The 26,935-nt window shown below is 44.7% G+C and overlaps 2 protein-coding genes across 2 annotated transcripts in view; one reads left to right on the top strand and one right to left on the bottom strand.

Annotated features, from left to right (window-relative positions):
* Positions 1-8,256, bottom strand: part of FGD1 (FYVE, RhoGEF and PH domain containing 1) — a 40,597-nt gene extending 32,341 nt beyond the window's left edge. Inside the window, exon 1 of the mRNA XM_047714699.1 lies at positions 7,193-8,256. Coding sequence (XP_047570655.1) covers positions 7,193-7,499 — 307 coding nt within the window. The 5' untranslated portion in view covers positions 7,500-8,256. The remainder of the gene's footprint in view (positions 1-7,192) is intronic.
* GNL3L (G protein nucleolar 3 like) overlaps positions 7,137-26,935 on the top strand; it is a 60,076-nt gene continuing 40,277 nt past the window's right edge. The window contains exon 1 of the mRNA XM_047714704.1: positions 7,137-7,267. The gene's annotated coding sequence lies outside the window, so the exon portion shown is untranslated. The remainder of the gene's footprint in view (positions 7,268-26,935) is intronic.

Raw genomic sequence — 26,935 nt, 5'->3', positions numbered from 1 at the left:
GGCAGCACTGGGAAAAGCCTCCCATTCCCTGTGGGCCTCAGCCACACACCTGTGCCCTCACCCTCCTGCCTTTAACTCTGGGGCCCAGGGGGGCATAGCACATGCCAGCTGGGCACTGCCACCTGGATGCCCCATCCCCTGTCTTCTAGCTCACTCAGACTCTGGGCGTCCCAAGCCACATCCAGCCCCCAGTGGCTCCTCCTCCTGCCTTCCCCATCCCAAGAGTGGCACATCCATTCCTGCAGTACCCCAAGCCAGAGGTTGGGCTTTCTCCATGTCTCCTCCCTCTCTCTCAACTCACACATCCAGGCCAGACCCCAAGCCCTAGCAGACCTGACTTTCTTAGCTTTAGAATCCATAAGCTTTTCCCCACTCTCCAGCTTCCTAACTGGTTTTCCTCCCATCCTCTCTGCAAGGCATTCTTGACACCACAACCAACTTCAGAAATAGTCTGCTTTAATTCCTGCAGCCCTGTGAAGGGCTCCCGTTTGCCTCCCGGGTGAACTCCAGCCTCCTGAGCTTGGGGACAAGTAAGGCCCAGCTCAAGAACACTTCCCCGCCCCCACCCTCCAGCCACAATGGCTTCTTGTCCGTTCCTCGAAAGTGCTCTCTTCCGCCTGGGGCTCTGACACATGTTGTTCCCATGGCCTGAATGGCTTTTCCGCTTTGCCTTACCTCTGGACTCCCATTTATCTCTGGAGTCTCAACTCAAGTGTTCTCTTTTCCCTGCTTACTCCCCCCTCATATGTTCCTGCAGCATCTGTGCTTAGAATTACTTGTCATGTAGATCTTCTCTGCTAGGAGGAAGCTCTGTGAGCCCAAGGATTGTGCCTGTCTTGTTGCACACCAAGCACCTTACACGGGGCCAAGCACATAGTCCATCTTCAGTAAATGTTTGTTCATTTTCCCTTATCTGCCAAGTATTTATTACCAATGTTATATGCCAGACAAATGAGATGATCAGGTCCCAGGGTTATAAATGGGGAAACTAAGGCCCTGAGATGGGAAAGGAGGTCCGGGGGGCACAGTGCACCAGTGGCAGAGCCAGGAGCCCTGAGGTTCGTTCAGCTACTGTCCTGCATCCTTGTCTTCAGATCAGTGTCGGTTTTGAAGCACATTTTGTAGATGTGGTGCCTTCCAAGTCCAAGGAACCGGTATTAGAGCCCCGAGAGGCTGGACTTAGTGCTCCAAGGATGTCTGCTCTTTCCAGAGGAGGGAACATAACTCTGCTGGGCTGGCCAATGGCAGACTGTGCTTCTGGCCCTCATTCCAGACAGGTCCTAGCCCCAACCAGCCAGGATCTGGCGAGCTCCACATCTCCCTAAGGCATTTAGCTAACTGGCCCCCAGAAAGCCATGGTTGGAGTCTGTCTTAGATACAGCCACCACTCACCTTTGAGGAGGCAGGTAGCTCCAGCCAGGCCATCCTACAGGAACAGAGGCACCTGAAAGGGCTGAGAAATGGGGATGCCAACCACCTGCACCTTGGAAGCTTCAATTCCTTTAGTTCTGTCTGGGGAAGTCCTTTCCCCAGCTAACCAGAGTCTTTATATTTTGTTGTGTTTCTTTGGAAGGCCCCGGCTGACTGAACCAAATCTGAGTCTTTTCCCAGACACTCCCTCAGAATCTCAAATGGCTGCTCTCCAAAAATCCCCAGCAGAGCCCACCCCTGCCTCCTGTCATGAGCCCCCTCTTCTTCCCATGAGCGACCTCCTTCTGTGACCTCTCGGGATGCCCTCAAAAGGGAGAACATCGAGAGAGCCACAGGAATTTACTTTGCCCATGTCTGATTTGTGTTTCAGGAGTATAGCATCAGTTCTTTGCAACAGCCACTAGCCTGGGTATCTGTGAAATGGGTCTCAGCTTTATGCAAATGTGCTTTAAAACACTGCCCTCCCTCCCCAAGGCATTTCTAAGGCAAAGTTTGGGCACGTGACGAATGACCCACCTGAATGTGACTCTGCTGACCTCACTATCTGTGTCTTCAGGGATGGGACTGGCCCCCAGAACCGTACACACTTCTCCCCATGAGCTATTTTGTGATCCACGGTATTCACTGGTGGTGAGAATTCCCAAACATCTCTGGCCCAGTCCTCTCTCTTTTGAGCTTTCTAACCCTACACCCAGACGCCTGCTGGCCACTTCCACCTGGATGTCCCCCAAGGCTTTCAAACTCAATATCTTCCCTCAAACCTGCTCTTTCTCTTGCAGGTAGATGGCCCCAAACCCATCCACTGGGTCACTGTAGCTGGTTTCAGACAACAATCCAAACTCATCCTGGACTTTTCCTTCTTCCTTGGTCTCTACATCCAAGCCACCACCAAGGCCTGTCCGTGTTAGCCCCGAAATATCTCTCAGATCTTATCATCCTTACCTATTGCCATTACTCTAACTCAAGGTACGATCACCTGTCACCAGGATGACTATGACCCCCACCTGCCTGTCTCCCTGCTCCCATTCCTGCATCCCTATCATCCACTCTCCACATGTAGCTATGGGGATCTCCCAAACACCCACATCTGAGCCCATCATTCCCCTGCTTAGTAAACCCTTCCATAGTTCCCCTTGGCCCTCAGGATAAAGTTCTTTTCCTAGGCTTATCCCTTACTCCTCTCAATACACTCCCAGTTCCCAGCATGCCCCAAGCCTCAGTGCCCTTGCTCCCACTGAGATTCTTACCGGATCTGCCCTCCATGTTCCTCTTAGCTCTACAAACCTTGCTGACACCCTTTAGAGCCCTTGCTTTGGGCCAGGCCCTGTGGTGGGTGCTGCTGATGCCAGGGTTTCTCCTGCCCAGAGTCCCAGAATTGCAACTGCTTTCCAACTTGAAATGCCAAATGGCAGTCACTCACTAGAGTTAGGCATAGATGGTAAACTGAGGCAGCTGGTGTTTGTGCATATGTGAGTGAGGGGTTGACTCACTCCCTTTAGCTTAGATCCCCTGCCTTCCTTTGGGGTTGGGAGGAAAGGAGGTAGGCCACATAAGGTCCTAAGGAAAGGGCCTCAGAGGGGAGGCCTACACATCTTCCTGGCTCTAATCATGTTGATTCACCATAGGACCATGAATAAGCTGCCTCTCTGAGCCTCCACTACCCCAGCTAAAAATCAGTTCCCACTCTAGGCTGTGCATCAGAATCACCTGGGAAGCTTTAAAAATAGATTCCTGGATTGCAACCCCAAGATTCTGGAGCTCTGAGGTGGAGTCTGGGAATCACATTTATTTTTCAGAGTCAACAGGGGATTCTGATATTCACCCAGTTTGGGAAACCCAGAACTAGATGGTGTCCAGGGCCCTTTCTGGCTCCCATTCTAACTCTTGGAGTCTCTGATGATGTCCTAGGCTCCAAATTAGAGGGGAGTCAGCCCTATTGCTGCCCCCCTCAACTGGCTTAGTTCTCCCACTACCCATGAAAAGACTCTTACATTAGATGCAACTATTTTGACTGAGACAGGCCCCAAGCAACTCCCCACCTAGCATCCAGAAGGATATTCTAGGCCTCAAAACTGAGGAATAGGATAGGGTTTCCCCCAAATCTCTATGAACAAACCTAGGCTGGGGACTCCTTTCTGACTCTCTGAAAGCCCTCTCTGGCATCTTTCCAGGTTTAAATAACCTGGAAAATTGGTGTAAAAACAATTGCCCTCTCCCCCTACCAGAAATCATATAAAGAGAAAGTACTTTGAGGAGATTGAAGGTTTTTCACATGGATAAGATATAACTACAGTGGACCCTTGAACAACATAGTATGAACTGCACAGGCCCACTTATATGTGGATTTTTTTCAATGAATATAGTATAGTACCATAAATGTATTTCTTCTTATGAATTTTTTTCTTTTTTTTAAGGTTTATTTATTTATTTTAGAGACACACAGAGAGGGGGAGAGTGTGTGTGCGAGTCAGAGGAGGGCCAGAGGGAGAGAGAGAATCCCAAGCAGACTCTGCACTGAGCACAGAGCCCAATGTGGGGCTCAATCTCACCAACCTGAGATCATGACCCGAGCTAAAATCAAGAGTCAGATGCTTAACTGACTGAGGCTACCCAGGCGCCCCTTCTCTTCCTTATGATTTCTTGATAACATTTTCTTTTCTCTAGCTTATTTTAAGAATTAAGTATATAGTACATATACAAAATGATTTGTTATTTGACTGTTTATGTTATTGATAAGGATTCTGGTCAAAGATAGGCTATTAGGTAGTTATGTTTTGGGGGAGTCAAAAGTTATACACAGATTTTTGACTGTGCAAGTGGGGGCATGGGGGCTCATAACCCTAACTCCCCCATTGTTCAAGCATCAACTGTATTATTTTTAAGCACCCCCCACCAGGTTGGGCCACTGGTCCCTAAGGGTGGTGATTCAATACAAGCCTCAGCAGTCTGATGGGGGAACTCGGCAGGCACACAGAAATCAGCATGTGGACTAAAATGTTTCAACCCTTTAATTGAGAGGACTCTCACTCTTTCTGTCTGTTTCTCTTTCTCTCTCTCACACACAGACACATACCCTACAACCACCAACCCTGTCCTCTTTGGGCCAATTATAGGCGAGTTCTGTGGAGACAGAAGCAAGTCACTTGTGCCTAAACCCGGGCCAGCTGGGCAGTGGGGGAGGCAGGCCTCTCACACCCCATGCTGATGTGAATCACATGGCCCAGCGCCTGCTTTGCCAGGGCCTGAGTAATTCCTCCGCCTCCTCTTCAGAAGGTTTTCCCCTTATTTTTTAAAAAAATTATTTTATTCTGCAGGCTTCTCACAAGTATCTCATAGACTCCTCAAGGCATTCTCCAGATGAGGAAATCAAGGCTCAGAGAAGGGAAGTCACTCAACCAGGGTCACACAGTGAGTCAGCTAGGAATGGTTGGTTGGGAAGCCAGGTCTTTCCCTAACAATCTTCTTACTCCTAATCCCCATTTGGAGAATCTATCTATCTATCTTCTATCTATCTATATCAGCTATTTATATTTATATATAAAAGACAGCCACCAGTTACAGACACAGGGACTTGATTGCCAAAAAGAATCCTGGAAACTTTGTTTTGCTCTTTTGGGGAGGAAGGGAGTAGTTCAGGATGGGTATTGTGATTGGTAATTTGTCAGGTTTGGTGGAGTGGGAAGACAACTCGGAATCACCACCGTGAGGTGGGAGCAGTGGCAGTATCAATCAGAGGCTAGAGACCAGGGGTCAAGACACCACCCAGTTACTGACTCAGACCAAGAGCATCTGGAGGGCAGGAATTCTGCTGTCCTTCTCTTAGACAATAGTTACTGAGGGCCTACTATGTGTTCCCTTCATATCTGTTCAGGCATTTGTCCAGTGAGGATTTATTAAGCACCTACTATATGCTAGGCACTGCTCTACTCACTGGGGGGACACAAGACTGAACAAAACAGATACAATCCCCTTGCCCTCACAGAGTTTACATTCTAGTGGAGAAAGATAGGCAGTAAGCTAGTGGACACATACAATAAGATAATTTCAGACTGTACTAAGGGCAAGGATGGAAGCTGTGATGGAGACTCACAAGTGTCCCCCCCGCCCCCCGCCCCAAAGTGGTCAGGCAAGGTCTCTTGGAGGAGGTGACATCTGAGCTGAGACCTGAAAGATGAGGAATAAGCCAGGTAGGGCACAGAGGGAAGAGCTGCCAGGCAGAGGGAAAAGCAGACGCAAAGACCCTGAGGTGGGAGTCCTTGTGGCATGTTTTGGGATTTGAAAGAAGGTGCTACAGTAGGGTGGGCAAGTAGCCTGCTCCACACAGTGTCTGTCAAGGGGTGTTTGGAAAGCCAGCAGGAGCAACATGCAGGGCAGGGTGTTAAAGGCCTCTTGTCAATTGGATATCTCCAGCTCACACTGAGGGAGCCCCTGGAAACTCCCGAGGTTCCATGACTAGCCCAAGGTCACAAAAGCAGTAAGGGGTACATCTTGCCAGTACTTTATGTTTCATTTACTGCTAACTGTGCTGGACCACAGTCCCTATGAAGCTTGGGGATGTGAGCCCTGTGTGTGTGTGGGGGGGGGGAGTCCCAGGGGCTCAACAGCTCTGTCAGTGTTGCCCAGTGGAAGGCAGACCAGAAATACACTGCTCTTTCTCTGTGGCTCCTGGGCTCAGGTCCACATGGGATGTCCCCAGATGGGGGTGGCCCTGCTGGACGCCTCAGACACTCAAGTCTGTGCAGTGCAAATGCCTCTCCAGGCAGTAGTCTGTGGCCCCAGCCCGACCTGGAGTGGCTCCACCTCTGCAAATTCAAGTTCAAGCACCCTGATTTCTTTTTACAACCATCCTTGCAGCCCCACCCATCTACAGCCCTACTACAACTGGCTGCTGCCCCAACCCCCTCTGCTGTCTCCCTACCTACCAGCCCTTCCAGCCCTCTCGACAGGCTTGACCCCCAAGGCTCACCTCCTCCACCTATCTCGTTCATCAGCACCTTCTACTCCCTTCTTCCCTTGTCCTCCTGCCACACACATCCTGGCAAAACCCCAACCTTGGATCAATCCACCATCCCTTTTTTTTTTTTTCCACTCATACTCCAGAGCTGCTGAACAGTAGAGGAGAAAATCACATAAGCAGAAGGCTTGGCATTACTTTCATGGTCTCCAGCCTCAGTTTGGGGAAAGAGAAAGACCACAGACTTTGGACTCAAATACATCTGGTTTTGAATCCTGGCTCTATTCTAGCTGTGGGACCTTGGGCAAGTTAGTTAACTTCTCTGGGCTTCAGTTTCCTACCCTACAAAATGGGGCTAATGGTACTTCACAGGAGGTTCCTGAAGATGAAATGAGAGCCCATATAAAGCACCCAGTCCAGTGCCTGGCACAACGTAGGCGCTTAGCAAATGGGAGACTCCTTTTCTCCTATTTTCCCAAACTCCGTTCCCCCTACCAAATTCCCCCTACTGCCTTGCAATTCTGACCGTTTTTCTTGGAGTGCTCCCTCTCCCATTAGTCTCAGCAGATAGATAAGAAGGGGGTGGGGAGGATTGAGGGGGCAAAGGGACAGAGAGAGGAGGCCGCGGACAGAGGCAGAAAGGACTGGACGGAAGAGGAGCGAGGGAAGGGGGTGGGGGTTGAGAAGACTCGAAGGGCCAGGGTGAGCGGGCCGGCTCCGAGGCGGGGCTTAAAGGGCCCGAGAACAAGAACCCGCTCCCAGTACCAGGCCCATGGCTCGGGCTCCCATGCTCTCTCGATCACTCACCAGGCCGGGGCTGTGAGCCCTCCAGGTGGTAGGAGAAGCGCAGGGCCCGGTGGTGCTGTGGACTGGGGCCGCAGGGTAAGACCCGGGGGCCTGGAGCAGCGCCCAGGCTGGCGTCCGAGGGTCCGGCAAACTGGGGATCCAGGGGGCCGCCGAGAGCGGAGCCTGAGCCCCTAAGCACCGGCAGTCCGGGCTCGGAGGCTCCAGGATCCGTGTCGACACTGACCGGAGGAGAGGCGCCGGGGGCGTTCGTGGATGGGTGTTCGGGCTCAGAAGGCCCGGCGCCCCCTGGGGCTCGGTGGCCATGCATGGTCCGGGCCTGGGCGCGGGGCCCGGGCTCCCCGCTTGGCTCCAGCTCCTGGGGCGGAGGCGCGGGCGGAGGAGGCCCGGCGCCCGGCAGAGCAGCGGCCTCAGGCTCGGGGGGCGGGGCTGCGGGCTCAGCCCCACTGCGGAGATTCAAGCCCCCGGCCCGGGCCCGGGCCAGCAGCTGTGGCAGCAGTGGCAATACCAGCAGCAGCCGCGGCCACCGCCGCTGCCGTGCCAGGCATCGCCGGCCCGGGCCCTGCGCAGGGATTGGGCTCGGCGGGGCCGGGGGCCCGCTGAGGAGCGCTGTCTATGCGGCAGCGGCTGGGTGAGGTCGGGGGGCTGCGGTCGGCGCGGGCTCTCTCTTAAGAGGCAAGCCACTTCCGTGGCTCCGGGGCGAGCGGTCGGTCTGTTCGGTGTGCGGGGTCTCTTTCTCCCCAAATGGGAATCGATCTGGGCTCTTCTGACTGGTCGGAAAGGGTTCTTCCTCCCGCCGCAGCCGAGGCTGGCGGGCGGAGGGGAGGGGAAGGGAGGGCAGGGCAGGGGAGGGAGGGAGGAGAGGATGGCGCTGGCTGGGGGCGCGCGTGTGCGTCGCGCGCTTGGGCTGCGGGGCTCGCCCTCAGCCAATCCCTCTGGACGATGCTTCAGCCGCGGGGGCAGGGTAACAGCTTCGGCCTAGGTCTCCACGGCGGCGGGCAGGAAGGAGACAGAGAAGGGGGGTGGGGAGGCGGGAGCCTTTGCTGAGGCAGCCGCAGCCACAGCGGCGCTGGGACCCAGTTACCCCAGCCCCGCCCCCTCGCCCGGGATTCGCTCCTGGCTCCGCCCCCTAACTCGGACCCGCCTCGCTTCTCCCTGAGACCGCCCTCAAAGGTCCGCCTCCCCCTTAAACATCCCCCTCAGCTTTCGTTCCCCATCCGTCCGTGGTCCCACACAGGCAAGTCTCTGGGCTCAAACCCCTAATCTTTCTGTTCCTTTCTCAGGTCTTCCTCTGTCTGCTCGTCCTTCAATCTCTTTTCCAGAAACCTTTCCACAGGTTCCAGAATCGCCCTAGTGGTTGGCTCATAGAGGACTTGTCTTTGATACACTCCACTCTGCTCAGACCAGACCTTATGGTCCTTAATTTGGCTACTCTTTAGCCAGAAGCCTCAGTTCTCAGAATTGTTGCATCTGCCTGGCAGCATCCCAACCTTGGATCAGTCCAACTGTCCGCTTTTTCCATGCCTGCGCAAAGGCGGCTAAACACTGCTGGAGAAAACTATTCAGTCTCACAGATTCGTGCCACTATAGACTCATGGTCCCCAGCATCTACGAGGTCCTCAGTACTGACCCACAGCTCTACTGTGTCCCTTGGCTGCTCTTTCCCCCATGCTCCACAGTGGCCCTTTCAAACCTCCCTTCTCCTCAAACCCACAGCTTTTCCATCTGCCCCCAAGCCTCAGCAGATGACCCGACCTCCTATTTCACAGAGTAAACAGAAGTCACTGAAAGGAAATTCTGGACTTCTTGCCACCAAACCTACAGAGTCCTTGCTTCTTCCCATCATCATCTAAACATATTCATGTTGGTCTCTTCCATCGGAAAACACGTAAACAATTGCTGGAAATTCTTCCTCTCTAACCACCACCTTCTCCTCTCCATAAGCTTCTCAAAAGAGTTGCCTACACTTATCTCTCTTCATTTTCCCACTTCCCACTAATCTTTCAACCCACTCCAATCTGCCTCCACTACTTGCCTAATAGTGCTCTCTCATCAAGGTCTGCCACAGCCTACCTCACAAAATCTAATACAATCTTTTCAGAGGTTATCCTACTTGACTTCTTGGTAGTATCTGGCACTTGTGACCACTCCTTCCTCCTTAAACCACTTCTATGACACTACACTCACATTTTTCTTCTACTGCCTTGTTCAAATTCCTCTTTACTTTCCAGGCTCCTCTTTGTCCAACCCTTAAGGTGGTGCTCCTTGGGGATCTGGCCTGAGCTCTCTTCTCTCCTCTCTCTGTGCTCTTTCCTTCAATTATTACATTTGCTCCTGTGGCTTCAATTATCATCTCTTTGCTGATGACTCCCAAACTGATACCTCAATTCCAGATATTTCTCCTGACCCACACATTCAACTGGTTATTAGCTCTATCTGAGCACTCCAGAAACACCTAAAACCTCAGTTTTTTGTCACCTCAAGGCATCCTCCTCCCAACCTGTTTGTCTTTCTTTGTATATTACTTTTGTGAATGACTCTAGTCAAAGCAGAAACCTGAGTTATACCCCTGACTCTTCTTTCTCCTCCACCCCCATGCAATCACCAAATCTTGTCATTTTTACTTCCCAAATATCTTCCAGATTTATTTATGCAGTCTTTTCCTTTCTGCTGACACAACCCTAGTCAGCACCATGTCTAAACTGCAATACTGTCATGGTCTCCCCATTTCAGTCTTGCTCCCTGGAATCCTTTCTCTACACTGTAGGCAGTGTGATCTTTTCAAAAGGTAAACCAACTCATATCACTGTCATGTTTAGAACCCTTCAATGATTCCCCACTGGCTCAAAAGGAAGCCTACCTTCTTCAACAAGGAAGATTAAGCCACACCCCTGATGATTTATTTGGTGCCTGCCTACCTCTCCGGACTTCATTCTTAAGGCTAAGTTGAAAGTCTTTGACCATTCTTTAGTCTTTCTAGCCTCTGAGTCTTTGTTTATGCTGTTGCTTCTGTATAAACCCCCACATTTCCCCAATTCTACTTTATTTGTTCTTCAGATCTCTGCTCATTTGATGAATGTCATTTTGAGCACATACCATGGGCCATGATGAAATAGTAACTTTTCTGTAGATAATTCACATCTCTCAAATGCTAAAATACCCTACATTGAAAGGTTTTTAATTTGGGATTGAGGTGGTATGATTTAAAAGAAGTACTCTGGCTGCTGTGGATTGGATTGGAGGTGGGCAAGATTAGAAACCTACTGCAGTCAGAGATAATGGCAAGTGGACTAATGTGGTGGCTGTGGAGATGGAGAGATGTAGATAGATTTGGGAGATAGTTAGAACTGAAAGGGGTTGGTGTGGTGGCTTGAGGAAGGGAGGGAGAGGGAGGCATCTTTGATGCCTTCCATGGATCTGATGTGGGCTAGGTCATTCATTCATTGAGATGAGGAAGACAGAAAGAACAGGTTTTCAGGGGGAAGACCAAGGGTTCAATTCTACACTCCCTTAAGATAATCAAGTGGAGAGGTCGATGCAGGTAATGGTATATACATCCCAAGGGAGAGGTTTGAGTTTCAGATATAAATCAGAGTTGTCACTATAGAGATGGTATTAACTGCCACGAGAGAAGAGGTCAGTGTGAAAGAGAGAAAAGAGAAAGGAGGAGGATCCTTGACTGAGCTCCAAGGAACTTCAACTTTAGAGATTGGGCAAAGGAGCAGGAGGTGGCAAGGAGCCTGAGAAAGAGATAAAGAGATGGGGACATTACTAGGTTGTGTTGGAGATTTTTATAAAGAGTACTGAGAAGTCAACTAAGTTGAAGATTGAAAAGGGTCCATTGGATATGGCAACTTGGATATTGATAGTGACCTTGATAGCAGTTTTGGTGGAGTGGTAGGGGTGAACACCAGAATGGATGAAGAGGGAATGGCTACACCATTGGTAAGAGTGTAAATTGATACAACCACTCTAGAAGAAGCTGGATGTTTTCTAGTAAAGCTCAGTGATGCACATACTCTATGACCCAGACTTTTTAGGTAAATATCCTAGAGCAGTGGTTCTCCCTGTGTGGTCTGGGTTATCCTGGGGGCAGAGGTGGGGGGCAGGGAGCCAAAACCATAGTGCTAGTAAGGTGTTATTTGCTTCTTTTACTCTCATTCTCTCAAGATTGTAGAGTGGAGTTTTCTAGATAACACAACAGATTGAATGCAGACCAGATATGAGAATCCAGCTGTCTTCTATTAAGCCATAACATAAAGAGATGTGCAAAAACATAAAACAATGCCACTCTTTTCACGGAATTATTTTTGTTTTGGAAAATAGTTATTTTTTCATAAAATATGTTATTTATTTGAAAAGATAGATTTATTGTTATTTAAAAATTAATATATTGAAACTTTTGTAGTTTTAATTTCTAATGCAGCAAGTCTCAACTGATATTACATTTGTGAAAGCTCTTTGAGGTCCTGCAGTGATTTTTTTTTTAAGATTTTATTTATTTGTTAGAGAGAGAGAGAGCATGTGGGAGCACAGGCAGACAGAGTGTCAGGCAGAGGCAGAGGGAGAAGCAGGCTCCCTGCTGAGCAAGGAGCCCGGTGTGGGACTTGATCCCAGGACTCTGGGATCATGACCTGAGCCGAAGGCAGCTGCTTAACCAACTGAGCCACCCAGGTGTCCCCTTGCAGTGATTTTTTTAAAAAGGTTATTTATTTATTTGAGAGAGAGAGAGCCTGTGCAAGTATGTGGGGAGGAGCAGAGAGAGAAAGAGAGAGAGAGAGGGAGGGAGAGAGAGAACCTCAAGCAGACTCAGGGCCCATGTATGGGGTGAGGCCTCAATCTCATGATCATGAGATTATGACCTGAGCCAAAATCAAGAGTCAGGTGCTTAACCTACTGAGTCACCCAGGCTCCATTCCCCGCCCCCCCCCTTTTTTTAAAGATTTATTTATCTTGCAGTGATTTTTTTGGAATGTAAAGGAAGTCCTGAGATAAAAAAATATGAGCATTGCTTCCTTAGAGAAATCCTTGCACGTATGTACTGGAAGACACTACAAGAATATTCACCAAAGCCTGTTAGTGATAGCAAGAAATGGAAACGAGCATGGGATGAATAAATTCAGATATATTTATATGATGGACTACTATAAAGAAATAAAAAATGAATGGACTCTAGCTACACATATCAACATGGATGAAATTCAGAAAACCTAATGCTGATTCAAAAAAGTCATAGAAGAATATGTTTATATAAAGCTGAAAAACATGAAAAATTATGCAATATATGGATACAGTTGTATGTTATAAAACTATACAGAAAAGCAAAGAATGAAAAATGAAAAATTCAGAACAGTGGTTACCTCAGGGAAGAGAAAGAAATGTGACTGGGGAGGGTTACCCAGGGGGTTTTGTCATTGAAAATGATCTGGTTTTCAAGCTAGGTGATGGGTACACAGATATTTATTATTTATTCAAGCTGTCTATATATGTAGATTCTAAAATATATAAAGTATGTAATGAAAAATAAAATAATTTAACAAACAGTAATAATTGTATAGAGTGCTGGTGAGAGTGTAGTTTGTTACAGGACCCTCCCTGAGATCAGAGGGAACAGAACACCACCCTCATCCCCATTGAATTAGAGCTAGATGTATAGGCAATTCCACTGAGAAACTTGGCTGTGAATGGGAACAGAGCCCAGACAGATAAGGTGATGGTAGGAGGAGGGTCAAAGAATATATATTTTTTTAAAGATAGGAGATACTAGACTGTGCTTGTTTGCTGTTGGGAATGATCCAGTAGAGAGGGAGAGGATAAAGATGCAGAAGAGAAAGGGAAAGGAGGGGGGTTGGGATCTGAGGCAAGAGGAGGAGAGGTCTTCAGGCCCCTCATTATAGCTGGTAGGTATAAGACAAGAATGAACACAGTTACTGGGAGGTTTAGAGACTTGGCAGTGGGAAAATGAGGGCCTAGTAACCATTCCTGATGTTCTATGGCTTCTATTTTGTCATTGAAGCATGAGGTAAGGGCATTTTCTACAGAAAGAATAAAAATATTAGACTTTCTTAATAGCGTGGTGGATAGAAATAAACTACTACTGATAGTTTAGAAAAGTTTCAGCTTCACAATCATGTACATTTTTTAGGTCTTGTCAAATTTGGGAAAACTTCTGTCTGGTTTCCTTCATGTATGAGCTGTAAGATGTTAGGGCATTTCAATTTTCTTGCAGAGTAACAAATCCTTAGTACTCTTTGATTTTTCACTGATTGTTAAGCAGGGCCTTAGAAGGGACCTGTGCAAATAAGGGATCCTGAACCTTCACTGACTTCTGTGTAAATCTGCCTCTGGCCTCTTTTAACTACCTCCTCCTCCAGGAAGCATTCTCTGATTGCCCCAGGCTGGGGTTCTTCCACAGTTTATTACTGCCACTCATAGGACTTTTTCAAGTTTCTCTGAGCTAGTCAGGTAGCCTTCTTCACTGGATGGAAGGAGCTACAGAGGGTGAGGAGTCAGGACATGCGCACCTTGGCTCAGCAGGCTTCCATCAGTGTCAGCAAGTCTTCACTGAAGCAGCGTGTCATGGTGGTCAAATGTGTAGACCTTGGAATCAGGCAGACTAGAATTTATTTGTACTTCAAGCGCGTGGTCAGGGAAAGATTCATCTTCATCCTTGGCTCTTGAAATACTTTTGCCATTGGACCTGGCTTGGGCTTTACTCCTAGTTCCTTTGTGTGACCTTGGTCAAGTTACTCAATACTCTGAGTCTCAGTTTCCCCATCTGTAAATTGGGAATGATGATAATAATACCTACTACATCAGAGCTGTAAGGATTCAATGACAAAATCCATGCAATGCATGCACATTTTCTCTGGGACCTAATGCTTAAAAAACACTAGTCCCTGCTATGAGTGGGACTATATTGTGGGTAGAAGATACAGTAGTGAATAACAAAGACCAGGGCCTTGCCTTCCTAAGCTCATAGTCTAGTGGGCACCACAGTGCACAGTGCCAGCCCTGATATATCCAAGAGACTTGTAAGTTGTTGGATCAAGATGACTTTATCTTTGTCTCTATTTATTTCTTATTTTTACTGCCCCCCCCCAAGTTCAGCATCACTGTTGGCCACCTCTCAGACACCCCTATCTCTGTCTACATTTTGCTTTCTCTTGTCTCTCTGTTGGTTTCTCTTTCCTGTTTCTCCTATTCTCTTTCCATCTCTCTCCTCTTCTCTTCTTGCTCCTTTTTTTTTTTAATATTGTATATGTTGAGGATTGCCTTGTCTCCATCCTGTTCTTATCTAACTTATAGTTCTCAGCTTGGTCTGAGTCTCCGTGCTTATAATACCACATTGCTCTACCTCATCTGTTTCTGAATTTCTGTGTGTTCCAGAACTTCTGTCTTTCCTATTTCTCTTTCAGTTTCCTTTGTCTCCTTGGCCTCTTTACTGTCTGCCTTTCTGTCTCCATTACTCTGTCCCTACTTCTCTCTGGTTGTTTCCCAGTTCTCCTCTTCCTGTTTGTACTGCTGCATTCATCTGTCTCTCTTCCTCACCTATCTTTCTCTATTCTCACCTTTCTGTTCCATTCTTTCATCTCCCCTCCTCCCTGTAATATACTTTTGTCTCTGTCTCTCTTCCTCACCTATCTTTCTCTATTCTCACCTTTCTGTTCCATTCTTTCATCTCCCCTCCTCCCTGTAATATACTCTTTGTCTCTGTCTCTCTTACCCCTCTATGTTGGTCTTTTTGCCATTGTTTCCCTATATGACTCTCTCCTCATCTCTCTATCACCCCTTTTCTATCTCTTACCATCTCTCTTATTGGGTTGCTCTCCTCATGTGCCTATCTCTTGTCTCCATCTCTCTGTCCCTATGTGGGTTTTATCTGTTTCTATTTGCATTCTTGTCCCCAGCTCCCCGTTCCTCTCTCTTCATCACTGACAGAGTAGTCAGGAATACTGTCACTGGTGCTAGATTGTTCAGATTCAAATCTTAGTTCTGCCTCTGACTTGCTGTGCCTCAGTGTCCTCATCTGTGAAATAGGGTACCTGCTTCATGGCATTACTGTGAGCATTAAATAAACTAACACATGCACAGTTTGTAGGGCCATGCCTCAAACATAACAAACATAACAAATTCTCAAAAAATGTCAACTACTACCTCATCAACCTCTCTACTCATCTTTATCCCTATCTCTTTCTGTCTTTGTTTATCTAATCCAAACATCCCATTCCCATATACCTGGCTGTTATAATCTCTGTGTTCCTCTCAGTCCTCATCTTTTATGTAGCTGCCTCTCTGACCTCATCTCTCTCTCTCCCTACATTCCTGCCCCATTTGTACCTTTTTCCACCCTGCCCACTCCATCTCTCTGTCCCCATCCTTATTTATTTATCTCCATTTCTGACTATTTACTCACACCTTTCAGGCCCTATTTCTTTGTCTCTGTCTCTTTATCTCCTGTTATCATTTCTTTAACTGTTCTTCTCCTCTCAAATCTAATCTTTATTTATATATTTACTCCAAAAAATCTTACTCTTTTTTTTCCTCCTCATCTCCTTGTGTTTTCCCCAAGCCTCTCTGGACAGTTTGGATCAGAATTGGTCTGGTAGATAACGTGGAACTATAAAAGGCTTTAGGAGGAAGAAGTAGGCCTGGCAAGAGGCAAGTGGCAGGGTGTGGAATTTCATGGCTCTGCCAAATCCTCCTGAAAGACAAGGCCTCTGAGGTCAAGGTTAGCATAAACCCCTTCAACCCAGCCTCTTGAAAAAAGACAAAGAATGCTGCAGTTATTGGGAGGACCAGGAAGGGGTATTTTTCTGAGTGAAATTCCATCCGGAAGCTGGAATCCAGAGCATTTCCTGTTGTAATGTTTCTTCCAGACTTGGAGAGTCTGAACTTGCCACGTAGCATGTGCACTCCATGCATATACTTCTACAGTGAAACACAGAGATGCATACAGAATCTCCACCCCCCTCACACACATTTAGAGACAGAGACTTTTGCAGAGACATAAAGATGTACATAGAATCATGAACCCTCATAGCTGCAGATACTCTGAGACATTGAAAAACACACAGAATGAATCAACACTGAGACACTGAGACACTGAGAGACCCATGGAATTACCCCTTCACAGCTCAGGGACACATACAAATAAACACAGAAAAATAGCTACACATAGAATCGTCGCTAATTTCCCTTTGAGAAATTGTTTTCTTTTGGTCTATTTTCATATAAATAGAAACACACTAGAGCATCATGTGTAAACACACACACTTACAAAAGTGCACACATTCATATACAATCACAAATTTCCAAAGCAACAAAGAATCACACAAATCTTTGCTTTGCTGGAAGTACAAAGGTAGCCAAACTTCCTCTGGCCCCAAATGATAGACATGCTACTCCTTCAGTGCCCCCCTGTCTATGAAGGCACTAGGCAGTCAAGCCAGAAACCTGACTATTAGGAACTTGGCAGAAATAATTAGAAAATGTCGATAAACTTTTATTCTTAGAAAAATAAAAAATGACAAAAATGGAATAGCAAGAAGTAAAGAACTTGAATAGGCCACTAAGTATTAATGAAACTGAAATGGTATGCAAGGACATCATCCCTTTCCCCCCAAATCCAGGCCCAGATAAGTTTACAGGTGTATTGTGCCAGACTCGCAAGGAATAGTTACTTTTCTTTTTATACAAGTTATTCCAGAAAATAGAAAAGGAGAGAAAGCGGCCCAGCTCATTTTATTAGTTTAGTGCAATTTTCAAACTTTGAGTCTAAAACTAGTCAGGGATAATAAAAGAAAAGAAAATTATAGGCTCATTTCAATTATGAATATAGATGCACAGATCCTAAATAAAATATTAGCTAATTGCATTGAACATTATGTTATATAATACATCATATACATTGATCGAATTTATTCCAAGAATGTAAAGAGAATTCATTCAACCTCAGAAAATCTATCAATGTAGTTTGCCACATTAACAGACTAAAGGAGAATACTCATATGATTATCTCAATTAATGTAGAATAAGTATGTTACATTCCCACTTATGATTAAAAACTGGGAATAGAAGGCAAATTTCTTCTTTTTTTTCTTTAAGTAAACTCTATGCCCAACTTGGGGCTTGAACTCATGACCCTCAGATCAAGTCACATGTTCTACCAACTGAGACAGCCAGGCACCACAGAAGGCAAATTTAACTTGGTGAAGGTTACATACCAAAACATTACACCATATTTTATACTAAATGAAGAAACTTAAGATGCATTTCCTTCAAGACTGAGGATAAGACTAGATACTTACTCTCACCCACTACTGTTTAACATAGAACTGGAAGTCGTGGTCAATACGATAATGGGAGCAAAAGAAGTAAGTTGTATAAGGATCAGAAGAGAATAAATAAAACCAACAGATTCAACAGACATACTATTAGAATTTAAAAAAAAAGTTCGTGAGGAGGCCAGGTACAAAACCAACTTATAAAAATCAATAGTATTCCTTCCCCCCCCCATTTTTTATTGAGTATAGTTGATACACAATGCTACATTAGTTTCAGGTATACATCTTGGTAATTTAACAACTTTATACATTATGCTATGTTCACCACAAGTATAGATAGCTACCCTCTCCCCCATTACATTACTGTAACAATATCATTGACTATATTCCTTTTTCTTTTTCTTTTGTATTTTTAAAAATTTTATTAACATATAATGTATTATTTGCCCCAGGGGTACAGGTCTGTGAATCGTCAGGCTTACACGCTTCACAGCACCCAGAACATACCCTCCCCAATGTCCATAACCCAACCACCCTCTCCTCCCCCCGCACCACCCTGCAACCCTCAGTCTGTATTGTGAGATTAAGAGTCTCTTATGATTTGTGTCCCTCCCAATCCCCTCTTGTTTCATTTTTTTCTTCCCTGCCCCCCCAAGCCCCCCACTTTGCCTCTCAAAGTCTTCATATCAGAGAGATCATATGATAATTGTCTTTCTCTGATTGACTTATATTGCTAATCGTAATACCCTCTAGTTCCACCAATGTTGTTGCAAATGGCAAGATTTCATTTCTTTTGATGGCTGTGTAGTATTCCATTGTATATCTATACCACATCTTCATTATCCATTCATCTGTTGATGGACATCTAGGTTCTTTCCATAGTTTGGTTATTGTGGACATGGCTGCTATAAACATTTGGGTGCACGTGCTCCTTTGGATCACTACATTTGTATTTTTAGGGTAAATACCCATTAGTGTGATTGCTGGGTCATAGGGTAGCTCTATTTTCAACTTTTTGAGGAACCTCCATGCTGTTTTCCAGAAGGGCTATACCAGCTTGCATTCCCACCAACAGTATAGGAGGGTTCCCCTTTCTCCGCATCCTCGCCAACATCTGTCATTTCCTGACTTGTTAATTTTAGCCATTCTGACAGGTATGAGGTGGTATCTCACTGTGGTTTTAATTTGTACTTCCCTGATTCCAAGCTATGTAGAACAATTTTTCAATGTCTGTTGGCCATTTGGATTTCTTCTTTGCAAAAAATGTCTGTTCATGTCCTCTGCCCATTTCTTGATTGGATTATTTGTTTTTTTGGGTGTTGAGTTTGATAAGTTCTTTATAGATTTTGGATACTAGCCCTTTATTTGATACGTCCATTGAAAACATCTTCTCCCATTCTGTCAGTTGGTTTTTGTTTTTGTTAACTGTTTCCTTTCCTGTGCAAAAGCTTTTTTTTTTAAAAGATTTTATTTATTTATTTGACAGAGAGATCACAAGCAGGCAGAGAGGCAGGCAGAGAGAGAGGAGGAAGCAGGCTCCCTGCTGAGCAGAGAGCCCGATGCGGGGCTCGATCCCAGGACTCTGAGATCATGACCTGAGCTGAAGGCAGCGGCTTAACCCACTGAGCCACCCAGGCGCCCCTGTGCAAAAGCTTTTGATCTTGATGAAGTCCCAATAGTACATTTTTGCCCTTGCTTCCCTTTCCTTTGGCGACGTATCTAGGAAGAAGTTGCTGCGGCTGAGGTCGAAGAGGTTGCTGCCTGTGTTCTCCTCAAGATTTTGGATGGATTCCTTTCTCACATTGAGGACTTTCATCCATTTTGAGTCTATTTTGGTGTGTGGTGTAAGGAAGTGGTCCAGTTTCATTCTTCTGCATGTGGCTGTCCAATTTTCCCAATACCATTTGTTGAAGAGACTGTCTTTTTTCCATTGGACATTCTTTCCTGTTTCGTCAAAGATTAGTCAACCATAGAGTTGAGGGTTTATTTCTGGGCTCTCTATTCTGTTCCATTGATTTATGTGTCTGTTTTTGTGCCAGTACCATACTGTCTTGATGATGACAGCTTTGTAATAGAGCTTGAAGTCTGGGATTGTGATGCCACCAACTTTGGCTTTCTTTTCAACATTCCTCTGGCTATTCAAGGTCTTTTCTGGTTCCAATAAATATTAGGATTATTTGTTCCATTTCTTTGAAAAAAATGTATGGTATTTTGATAGGTATTGCATTAAATGTGTAGATTGCTTTAGGTAGCATAGACATTTTCACAATATTTGTTCTTCCAATCCATGAGCATAGAACATTTTTCCATTTCTTTGTTTCTTCCTCAATTTCTTTCCTGAGTACCTTATAGTTTTCGGAGTACAGATTCTTTGCCTCTTTGGTTAGGTTTATTCCTAGGTATCTTAGGGATTTGGGTGCAATTGTAAATGGGATTGACTCCTTAATTTCTCTTTCTTCTGTCTTGTTGTTGATTTATAGAAATGCAACTGATTTCTGTGCATTGATTTTATATCCTGACACTTTACTGAATTCCTGTACAAGTTCTAGCAGATTTGGAGTGGAGTCTTTTGGGTTTTCCACATGTAGTATCATATCATCTGCAAAGAGTGATCGTTTGACTTCTTTTTTGCTGATTTGGATGCCTTTAATTAAAAAAAAAGATTTATTTATTTATTTATTTGATAGACTGAGATTACAAGTAGGCAGAGAGCCAGGCAGGGAGAGAGAGGAGGAAGCAGGCTACCTGCTGAGCAGAGAGCTCGATGTGGGGCTCAGTCCCAGGACCCTGGGATCATGACCCGAGCTGAAGGCAGAGGCTTAACCCACTGAGCCACCCAGGTGCCCCCCTTTAATTTCTTTTTGTTGTCTGATTGCTGAGGCTAGGACTTCTAGTAGTATGTTGAATAGCAGTGGTGATAATGGACATCCCTGCCGTGTTCCTGACCTTAGTGGAAAATCTCTCAGTTTTTCTCCATTGAGAATGATAATTGCTATGGGTTTTTCATAGATGGTTTTGATGATATTGAAGTATGTACCCTCTATCCCTACACTTTGAAGAGTTTTGATCAAGAAAGGATGCTGTACTTTCTCAAATGCTTTTTCAGCATCTACTGAGAGTATCATATATTTCTCATTCTTTCTTTTATTAATGTATCACATTGATTGATTTGTGCATGTTGAACCAATCTTGCAGCCCTGGAATAAATCCACTTGGTCGTGGTGAATAATCCTTTTAATGTACTGTTGGATCCTATTGGCTAGTATTTTGGTGAGAATTTTCACATCTGTGTTCATCAAGGATATTGGTCTGTAATTCTCCTTTTTGATGGGGTCTTTGTTTGGTTTTGGGATCAAGGTAATGCTGGCCTCATAAAATGAGTTTGGAAGTTTTCCTTCCATTTGTATATTCTGGAACAGTTTCAGGAGAATAGGTATTAATTCTTCTTTAAATGTTTGGTAGAATTCCCCTGGGAGGCTGTCTGGCCCTGGGTTCTTGTTTGTTTGGAGATTTTTTAAAAAAAGATCTTATTTATTTATTTGACAGACAGAGATCACAAGTAGGCAGAGAGGTAGGTAGGGGATGGGGGAGGTAGGCTCCCTGCCAAGCAGAGAGCCTGATGCGGGGGTTCGATCCCAAGACCCCGGGATCATGACCTGAGCTGAAGGCAGAGGCTTTAACCCACTGAGCCACCCAGGCACCCCTATCGCTCCTCTTTTCATTCATGATTTTATTTCTTTGGGTCCTTTCTCTTTTCTTTTGGATAAGTCTGGCCAGGGGTTTATCAATCTTATTAATTCTTTCAAAGAACCAGCTCCTAGTTTCATTGATTTGTTCTATTTTTTTTTGTTTGTTTCTATTTCATTGATTTCTGCTCTGATCGTTATTATTTCTCTTCTCCTGCTGGGTTTAGGCTTTCTTTGCTGTTTTTTCTCCAGGTCCTTTAGGTGTAGGGTTAGGTTGTGTATTTGAGACCCTTCTTGTTTCTTGAGAAAGGCTTGTATCACTATATTTTTTCCTCTCAGGACTGCCTTTGCTGTGTCCCACAGGTTTTGAACCATTGTGTTTTCATTATCATTTGTTTCCATGAATTTTTTCAATTCTTTTTTTTTCTTTTTTTTTTTTAAAGATTTTATTTGTTTATTGGACAGAGAGAGATCACAAGTAGGCAGAGAGGCAGGCAGAGAGAGAGAGGAGGAAGCAGGCTCCCCACCAAGGAAAGAGCCCGATGTGGGGCTCGATCCCAGGACCCTGGGACCATGACCTGAGCCGAAGGCAGAGGCTTTAACCCTCTGAGCCACCCAGGCGCCCCAATTTTTTCAATTCTTTAATTTCCTGTTGACCTGTTCATTCTTTAGTAGGATGCTCTTTAGCTTCCATTTATTTTGGTTCTTTCCAACTTTCCTCTTGTGATTGAGTTCTAGCTTCAGAGCATTGTGGTATGAACATATAAAGGGAATGATCACAATCTTTTGGTACCAGTTGAGACCTGATTTGTGACTCAGGATGTGATCTATTCTGGAGAATGTTCCATGTGCACTAGAGAAGAATGTGTATTCTGTTGCTTTGGGATGGAATGTTCTGAATATATCTGTGATGTCCATCTGGTCCAGTGTGTCATTTAAGGCCTTTATTTCCCTGTTGATCTTTTGCTTGGATGATCTGTCCATTTCAGTGAGGGGGGTGTTAACGTCCCCTACTATCATTGTAGTATTGTCGATGTGTTTCTTTGATTCTCTTATTAAGTGGTTTATATAGTTGGCTGCTCCTATGTTAGGGGCATAGATATTTAAAATTGTTAGATCTTCTTGTTGGGCACACCCTTTGAGTATGATATAGTGTCCTTCATCTCTTATTATAGTCTTTGGCTTAAAATCTAATTGATCTGATATAAGAAGTGCCACCCCAGCTTTCTTTTGATGTCCATTAGCATGGTAAATTGTTTTCCACCCCCATGACTTTACATCTGGAGGTGTCTTTCAGTCTAAAATGAGGTACTTGTAGACAGCATATTGATGGGTTTTGTTTTTTTATCCATTCTGATACTCTGTGTCTTTTGATTGGGGGCATTTAGCCCATTTACATTCAGGGTAACTATTGAGAGATATGAATTTAGTGCCATTTTATTGCCTGTAAGGTGAATCTTCCTGTATATTGTCTCTATTCCTTTCTGGTCTACTACCTTTAGGCTTTCTCTTTGGTTAGAGGACCCCTTTAAATATTTCCTGTAGGGCTGGTTTGCTGTTTACAAATTCCTTTATCTTTTGTTTGTCCTGGAAGCTTTTTATCTCTCCTTCTATTTTCACTGATAGCCTAGTGGGATCTAGTATTCTTGGCTGCATGTTTTTTTCATTTAGTGCTCTGAATATATCATGCCAGTTCTTTCTGGCCTGCCAGGTCTCTGTGGATAAGTCCACTGCCAATCTAATATTTTTACCATTGTATGTTAGAGACTTCTTGTCCTGGGCTGCTTTCAGGATTTTCTCTTTGTCACTAAGACTTGTGAGTTTTACTATTAGATGGCAGGGTGTGGACCTATTTTTATTGATTTTGAGGGGGTTCTCTGTGCCTCCTGGATTTTGATGCTTGTTCCCTTTGTCATATTAGGGAAATTCTCTACAATAATTCACTCCAATATACCTTCTGCTCCCCTCTCGCTTTCTTCTTCTTCTGGAATCCCAATTATTCTAATATTGTTTTGTCTTATGGTATCACTTATCTCTCAAATTCTCCCCTCGTGGTCCAGTAGCTGTTTGTCCCTCTTTTGCTCAGCTTCTTTATTCTCTGTTATTTGGTCCTCTATATCATAATTCTTTCTTCTGCCTCATTTATCCTAGCAGTAAGAGCCTCCATTTTTAATTGCACCCCATTAATAGCTTTTTTTTTTTTTTAACTTCAGCTTGGTTAGATTTTACATGTTAGTTCTTTTATTTCTCCAGAAAGGGCTTTTATTTCTCCAGACAGGGTTTCTCTAATATCTTCCATGCTTTTTTGAGCCCAGCTAGCACGTTGAGAATTGTCGTTCTGAAGTCTAGATTTGACATATTACCAATGTCCATATTGATTAGGTCCCTAGCATTTGGTACTGCCTCTTGTTCTTTTTTTTTGTGGTAATTTATGGTATATTTTGATTAGAAGAAACTATCCCAAAAAATTTTTAAAAGAAAAAAACCGTATATGTATACAAAAAATAAAGTTAGATACAATGAAGGATAAATATGACTATAATAATGAAGGTTTAAAAAGATTTGGTTTAGAAAGTTATTATTAAGATAAACTAGTTAAAAAACATTACAAGAGGAAAGAGAAAATTAAAAAATTAGAATAAGAAAAAAAATTAAAAAAATTTATTAACTTTGCAAGGCTAAAGAATCATGGGGAGAAAGCCATGAATTCCATGCTTTGCTTTCTCCTCCTCTGGAATTCTGCTGTTCTCCTTGATCAGTGAGCTTGGACTTAGCTGGATGTTCTTGCTGATCTTCTGGAGAGGGGCCGTTGTAGTGATTCTCAGATGTCTTTGCCTGAGGCAGAATTGTGCTGCCCTTGCCAGTAGCCGGGCTAAGTAATCCGCTCGGGTCCATTCTCAGGAGCTTTTGTTCCCTGAACGCTTTCTGATTTCCACAGAGTTCTGGAGGATGGGAATGAAAATGGCGGCCTCCCAATCTCCAGCCTGGGGGAGCCGAGAGCTCAGGGCCCCACTCCTCAATGTGCCCTCAGAGAAAAGCACACAATCACTCCTGTCTCCCTAGTCTCTGGCCACACTCCGAGCTTACCTGGCTTGTGACTGAGCATTTCTGTCTTTGGCACACAGCCCTGCTTGGAGTCTCCAAACCAGCAGATTCCTTTCTCCAGAGAAAGAAGGTCGGTTTCCCCAGACCTGCTACTTGTGGGGTACCTGCTCAAAGAGCAGTGGCCCAACTGTGCCGTGGGTCACAGTTTAAGGTAACCCTGAGCTGAGAGCTCACTCCTCATCTCTGTCTCTGTAGCCAGCTTCCCTGCTCTGATACCTGCAAGCTCTGCTATACTCAGACACTCTGCATCCTTCTGTGGCCCCGCAGGGCCTGAGACTACACTGTCCCCTCGAGGGCTCCACCCCTGTTTGGCCTCTGGAGAGATGTCCCTCAGTGGAGCACTTTTAAAAGTTCAAATTTTGTGCTCCATTGCTCTGTTGCTTGCCAGAAGCTGGCTCCTCCTCCTGCGGTCTATCTTCCCTTCACTTCAGATTCCCTTCTCCGCATGTCCTACTTTTCAGAAAGTGGTTGGTTTTCTGTTCCTAGAATTGCTGTGATTCTTCTCTTTGTTCTTCTCTTCTCTTCGATCTTGTTGGATTTGTAGGTGTTAGTACTGGTTTGATAAATATCTAGGTGAATTCCTGCGACCTGTTGTCATCTCAGTCTGCTACTCCTCTGCCATCTTGACTCCTCTCTTTTAATTTTTTTAAAAGTAGGCTCCATGCACAGTGCAGAGCCCAGTATGGGACTTGAACTCATGACCATGACATCAAGATGTGAGTCAAGATCAAGCATTGGATGCTTAATAGACTGAGACACTCAGGCACCCTGACTGTATTCCTTCTGCTGTGCCTTTTATTCCCCTGACTTATTCATTCCATAACTAGAAGCCTGTATACCCCACTCCCCTTCACCCATTTTGCCTGACTCCAACTCCTTCCCCTCTGGAAACCATCAGTTTGTTCTCCGTAATTATAGGTCTGATTGTGCTTTTTGTTTATTCATTTTTTGATTCCACTTATGAATGGAATCATGGTATTTGTCTTTGACTTATTTCACTTAGCATAGTACTCTCTAGGTCCATCCATGCTGTCCCAAATGGCACAATCTCATCCTTTTTTGTGGCTGTGTGATATTCAATTGTGTATATATAACACATCATTCTTATGTGTTCACCTATTGATAGATACTTAGATTGCTTCTATATCTTGGCTATTGTAAATAATGCTGCAAAAATGTAAGGGTGCATATATGTTTTTGGATTACTGTTCTCATTTTCCTTGGGTAAATACACAGTAGTGGAATTATGGGATCATATGGCAGTTGCATTTTTTTTTTAAAGATTTTATTTGTTTATTTGACAGAGAGAGATCACAAGTAGACAGAGAGGCAGGCAGAGAGAGAGAGAGAGAGAGGGAAGCAGGCTCCCCGCTGAGCAGAGAGCCCGATGCGGGACTCGATCCCAGGACCCTGAGATCATGACCTGAGCCGAAGGCAGCGGCTTAACCCACTGAGCCACCCAGGCGCCCCGGCAGTTGCATTTTTAATTTTTAAGTTTAAAATCAATTTAATTAACATATAGTGTATTAGTTTCCGAGGTAGAGTTTAGCGATACATCAGTTGCATATAATACACAGTGCTCATTACATCAAGTGCCCCCCTTAATGCTCTATACCAAGTTACCCCATCCCCCCCACCTCCCCTCCAGCAACCCTCAGTTTGTTTCCTATAGTTAAGAATCTCTTATGGTTTGTTGCCATTTCTGTTTTCATATTAAATTTTCTTTTTTCTTCCTTTCTTATATGTTCATCTGTTTTGTTTCTTAAATTCCATATATGAGTGAAATTGTGTGATATTTATCTTTCTCTGACTGACATATTTTACTTAGCATAATATCGTCTAATTCCATAAACATCATTGCAAATGGCAAGATTTCATTCTTTCTGATGGCTGAGTAATATCCGTCTTCTTTATCCATTCATCTATGGATTGACATCTGGGCTCCTTCCATAGTTTAGCTATTGTGGACACTGCTGCTATAAACATTGGGGTGCATGTGTTCCTTCAAATCACTATGTTTGTATCCTTTGGATAAATGCTTAGAAGTGCAATTGCTGGGTTGTAGGGTAGCTCTATTAACTTTCTAAGGAGACTCCATACTGTTTTTCAGTTTGCATTCCCACCAAGAGTGTAAGAGGGTTCCCATTTCTCCACATTCTCACCAACACCTGTTGTTTCCTGAGTTGTTAGTTTCAGTCATTCTGACTGGTGTGAATTAGTATCTCATTATAGTTTTGATTTGTATTTCCTTGATTCCAAAAGATGGGGAGCAATTTTTCATGTGTCAGTTGGCCATTTGTATGTCTTCTTTGGAGAAATGTCTGTTCATGTCTTTTGCCCATTGCTTTTTTTTTTTTTTAGATTTTATTTATTTATTTGACAGAGATCACAAGTAGGCAGAAAGACAGGCAGAGAGAGGAGAAAGCAGGCTCCCCACTGAGCAGAGAGCCCGATGCGGGGCTCAATTCCAGGACCCTGTGATCATGACCCGAGCTGAAGGCAGGGGCTTCAACCCACGAGCCACCCAGGTGCCCCCTTTTGCCCATTTCTTGACTGGATTTTTTGTGGGTTTTGTTGGGTGTTGAGTTTCGTAAGTTCTTTATAGATTTTGGATATTAGCCCTCTATCTGATAAGACTTTTGCAAATATCTTCTCCCATTCCTTTTTTT

Source organism: Lutra lutra, chromosome X, assembly GCF_902655055.1.
Source record: "Lutra lutra chromosome X, mLutLut1.2, whole genome shotgun sequence".
NCBI classification, from domain to species: domain Eukaryota; kingdom Metazoa; phylum Chordata; class Mammalia; order Carnivora; family Mustelidae; genus Lutra; species Lutra lutra.
This window is presented reverse-complemented; position numbering and strand designations above follow the sequence as displayed.